Source organism: Mus caroli, chromosome 11 (assembly GCF_900094665.2).
Source record: "Mus caroli chromosome 11, CAROLI_EIJ_v1.1, whole genome shotgun sequence".
In the NCBI taxonomy this organism is placed as follows: Eukaryota; Metazoa; Chordata; class Mammalia; order Rodentia; family Muridae; genus Mus; species Mus caroli.
In genome coordinates, this window is record NC_034580.1 from 13333503 (window position 1) to 13337384 (window position 3882).

A 3882-nucleotide genomic window follows, 5' to 3' on the forward strand; every position below is an offset into this window, starting at 1 on the left:
TCTCTGTGTAGCCCTGGCTGTCCTGGAACTCACTTTGTAGACCAGGCTGGCCTCAAACTCAGAAATCCGCCTGCCTCTGCCTCCCGAGTGCTGAGATTAAAGGCGTGCGCCACCACGCCCGGCTTTTTTTAAAGTTCTTGAGGGAAAAATAAATTTATGCTTAAATATAACAGTTGTGAAAAAAAATTTAAGAGAGGTTACCTATGCTGCTAGCATTAGAAGTACAGGTTATGCGTCTAGTTTTCCACTTGTGTCCTTTTATAAAATTATTTTCAACATAAAGCTAGAGTACTCAATATTGTGTTTATAAAAGGACAAGACAATTTATCTTCATTCTTCTTCAGAATCTACTTTATAGAGAGCACATTAATTTTCTGGGTAAGGATTGGCAAATAAAAAGCATTCTTAAGTGAATTCCCTTTTTTGACCTTGAGACAGATATTATTACTAATTGATTGCTCAATTAGATGAAATCGATTTGATATTTGTCATGTATCACAAATGGGAAAACAGTCACCTTATTTATTCAGTGGTATTTGAATGGCTACTAAGGACCAGGCATTGTTTTCAAGTGATGCTGCCTCAGAGAAAAAAACAAAGGTGTGGCAGATACCGCTCTTGGAATGAAGGGAAACCCAGTAACCATAATAAGATAATAAACACTTCGCATCTCAACTATGCAGGATGCTATAAAAGCATTTTATGGGGGAAAAAGAAAAAAAAAATACAGAGCAGATAGAGTGAGTTGGAGTATCGGGATCAAGTGTCCAGTCTTAATGGTGAAGGGAGGAAAGACTGACAGACTAGCAGAGAGGGAGGAGCTGCGTGGACGCCCAAGGCAGAGCAGTATCAGGGCAGGCTCCCGGGGTGGGGCCAGGGTTCAAGTGCTGCCTTGCTGGTCACTGTTACTGGAGAGGTTTTACAGGAGCAGTTCAGTTTTGATAATGAAGCAATGGTAAGGTGTTTATGTTCACACTTTAATGAAACTTGTTTGTTCCTAAGCAGTGATCACTTACTGTATTATAGTTGTTATCGCCTTTATTTCGGCACTTGATGTATAAGAGTTACCTATTTTGAATAATACTCTCAAGAGATTTCAAAGCGCTCCAGAAGCCTGCTATGATTCCTTACCTTTAAAGTCTGTATATTTTATTAGGACATTTTACATACTTACCAGTCGAGATTATGAATTGAATAAAAGATCTCATATTTTCATTTTGCCTATTTTAATATGACAACTCGACAGTAACATAAAATAGATATAAATAATGCCCCACCCATTTTCTGTTTAGAAAAGTGATGGGAGAGGTTAATTTTTTGGCACAAGTGTAGGAGAACTCAGATTTATAATTTACTCTTCTGATACAAAATAGTTAAAATGAGAATTTAGGTTAATGTTGACTAAAACAGTAGTGCCATATATAAGCCAGTTATTGTTTATTGCTATAGTGATATCCTAATGTGAACTTTTTCCTGGAAGAGTTCAAAAGACTTGTTAAGTGTTGGGTTGGTTGTTGTTACTGCTTTTAGACACTGTCGTGTGCAGCCCAAGCTGGCTTCAGACCGGCTGATCTTAAAGTCTTTCCTCTGCTCTCCAAGTGCTGGGATTCCAGGTGCACCCTCATGCCCACTGAAGGAACGTGAAAATAAAATATGCCTTTCCCCGAGACTGTCAGCTCCAGGAAAGCACGGGACATGTTTAGCCTGTGCAATTGCACTCTCTAGTTCCATGGACTTAGTGGACAATAACAATTCACTGTTGACAGTCACTGAGAAAGCGCGTGATAAACCTGGGATGCTGAACAGCTCAGGAAATGACTGTCTTTTATGTTTCTTCTTAAGGAAAGAATCAGAGTCTACATGAACAGAGTTAAAGAAATAACAGACAAGAAGAAGGCTGCCAAGCTGGACAGAGGTGCTGCTTCGAGATTTGTCAAAAACGCACTCTGGGAACCCAAAGCAAAAAGCACACCAAAAGTGGCTAATAAAGGGAAAAGCAAGCACTAATCTTTTGGTTTTGATGTACATGGTTTCAAAAAGTACATCCTTTTTAATCAGTTTACAGTGCAGTTATGTGGCCATGCGGTGTTTAAATGGATCCCTTTGGAATTCATGTATAAGTTTACACATTACATTTGTGATACTGAATCTTTTTTTTGCTGAGAAAGATTAAGTTGTCTTTGTTGATTTTCATATAAAGCATCATGATGTGTTTAATATTGTAAGATATTCTATAAGCAGTTGTGAAATCCAAATGTTCTTTGTAAACATTTGTAGTGTTTGAAATGAATAATGATATTATGAAGTGTGCTATCTGTAGACTGGAGCTGTAAGGACATTTGTTTTCAGTAATGATGAGAAATACAATGACTTAAATACCCACTCTGTTTTCTGTTCAGTTAGTTCAACATGTTTCTGTGATTTTTTTTTTTTTTGAGTAATTGCTGTCTTGATATTCAAAGTGCAAAACTGAAACCTTGAGGCTGTACTCTAATTCTTCATGTTCCATTTAAAATAAAATGTTCTCATTAACGCTGATGGAAAATACGGTTGTATGTCCTGACTGGCTTTGGCTTGATTCCCTTTTAATAAATATGGTAGCTGTGTAGCTCACGTGCTTCTTGCTGTCCACTGCGTGAGTGAACATGCGCTCCAGATGAGGCAGTGTGAGCAGCTCCACCCGGTAGAGAAGGCTTATGAGTCCTGGCTCTCTGTTCTCTTGGTCTTGCTCTTAGAGTCTTTCTGACTAAGTATTTCCTAAGCCATGTGGGTGCTTTGAACCATCTTCTTTATTAAATGCTGCCCCTCAGGCACAGGAGGAATCACATTATATTTACATTCTAATTTATTTTTCCGGAGTGTTTGTTATGATGAATTCCACTTATTAATGTCTGAGCTCACATAACCTTGCTTCTCTAGGCCCACATAGTCATGTATAGATGTGCCAAGGATAGCTAAGTTTTTGTTGTTGTTGTTGTTGTTGTTGTTGTTCTTGAGAATTAGAGTTGTAGAAATTGTCTGTGACTAACTTTTAATATATGAATTTCTTGATTAGGTAGCGAATAGTGGAACTGGTCTGAAGTTATAATGGACTTTGTAAGGCATGCTAAAATCTGATTCATAAATAGTAAGTCAATAGATGCAGAAAGTCTCAGCTCTGATATCAGATACTTTGTGATGTGAAAGAACATTTATGAGCATTTGTAGTTATTTCACTCTTGGCCATTTTAATTCTCTGATAATAGTGAAAGTAACTTCATTAGAGAAATAAGTGCTTTATGAAGATAACTGTAGAATGTATTTTTAATGTTATTCATTGCAAAGAAACTTGGGTCTTGTATTTCTCTTTTTAAATTTCATAAAGAAAAGAGCTTTGAATGGAAATTTTCACAATTGCAGAAAATAATTAACCAAGGTATTTGTGAACACCCAGCCTATGTCCCACTGAATTGGATATCCTTAACGATTTCTCTCAGCCTGCATTTGTAGAAATAAAATATTTTAAGTCTGTTCTATTTTATTATATAGAGTTTGAAAGAATTATTACAACATACCAAGGAGCTGTGACAGTTTATTAGGTTATCTGTGTATCACAGGCCAACACACTGTGCTCAAGTCTAGGTTTCGGAGATGATGTCTGTAGCCCTCGTGTTGTTTTTCTGAAGTGTTACGGAACAGTAGTCTTGATTCAGTTCAGTATTTCAGAGTTTCCAGAAGTCATAGGAAGTTACCTCACCGACCTTAGCCAGAACTATGCAAGGTGGCGGCTTCATTGATTGAGCGTAGAGTAGTGATTGGTAGCAGTTTATTCCGAAAGGGACCGTGTTAGTTTCATGTTTTATTAATCTTCTTGGGAATTAACATAATTGGAGGAATCGCAGA

General features: G+C 37.4%; 1 protein-coding gene across 2 annotated transcripts in view; it reads left to right on the forward strand.

The window, feature by feature from the left end:
- The window catches only part of C1d (C1D nuclear receptor corepressor), a 12516-nt gene extending 9005 nt beyond the window's left edge, over positions 1-3511 (forward strand). Inside the window, exon 5 of one of the 2 annotated variants that reach the window (XM_021177133.1) lies at positions 1843-3511. In XM_021177133.1, the coding sequence (XP_021032792.1) occupies positions 1843-2007 (165 nt within the window). In that variant the 3' untranslated portion in view covers positions 2008-3511. The remainder of the gene's footprint in view (positions 1-1842) is intronic. The other variant, XM_021177134.2, reaches the window with a different exon arrangement.
- The last annotated feature ends 371 nt before the right edge of the window (positions 3512-3882 follow it).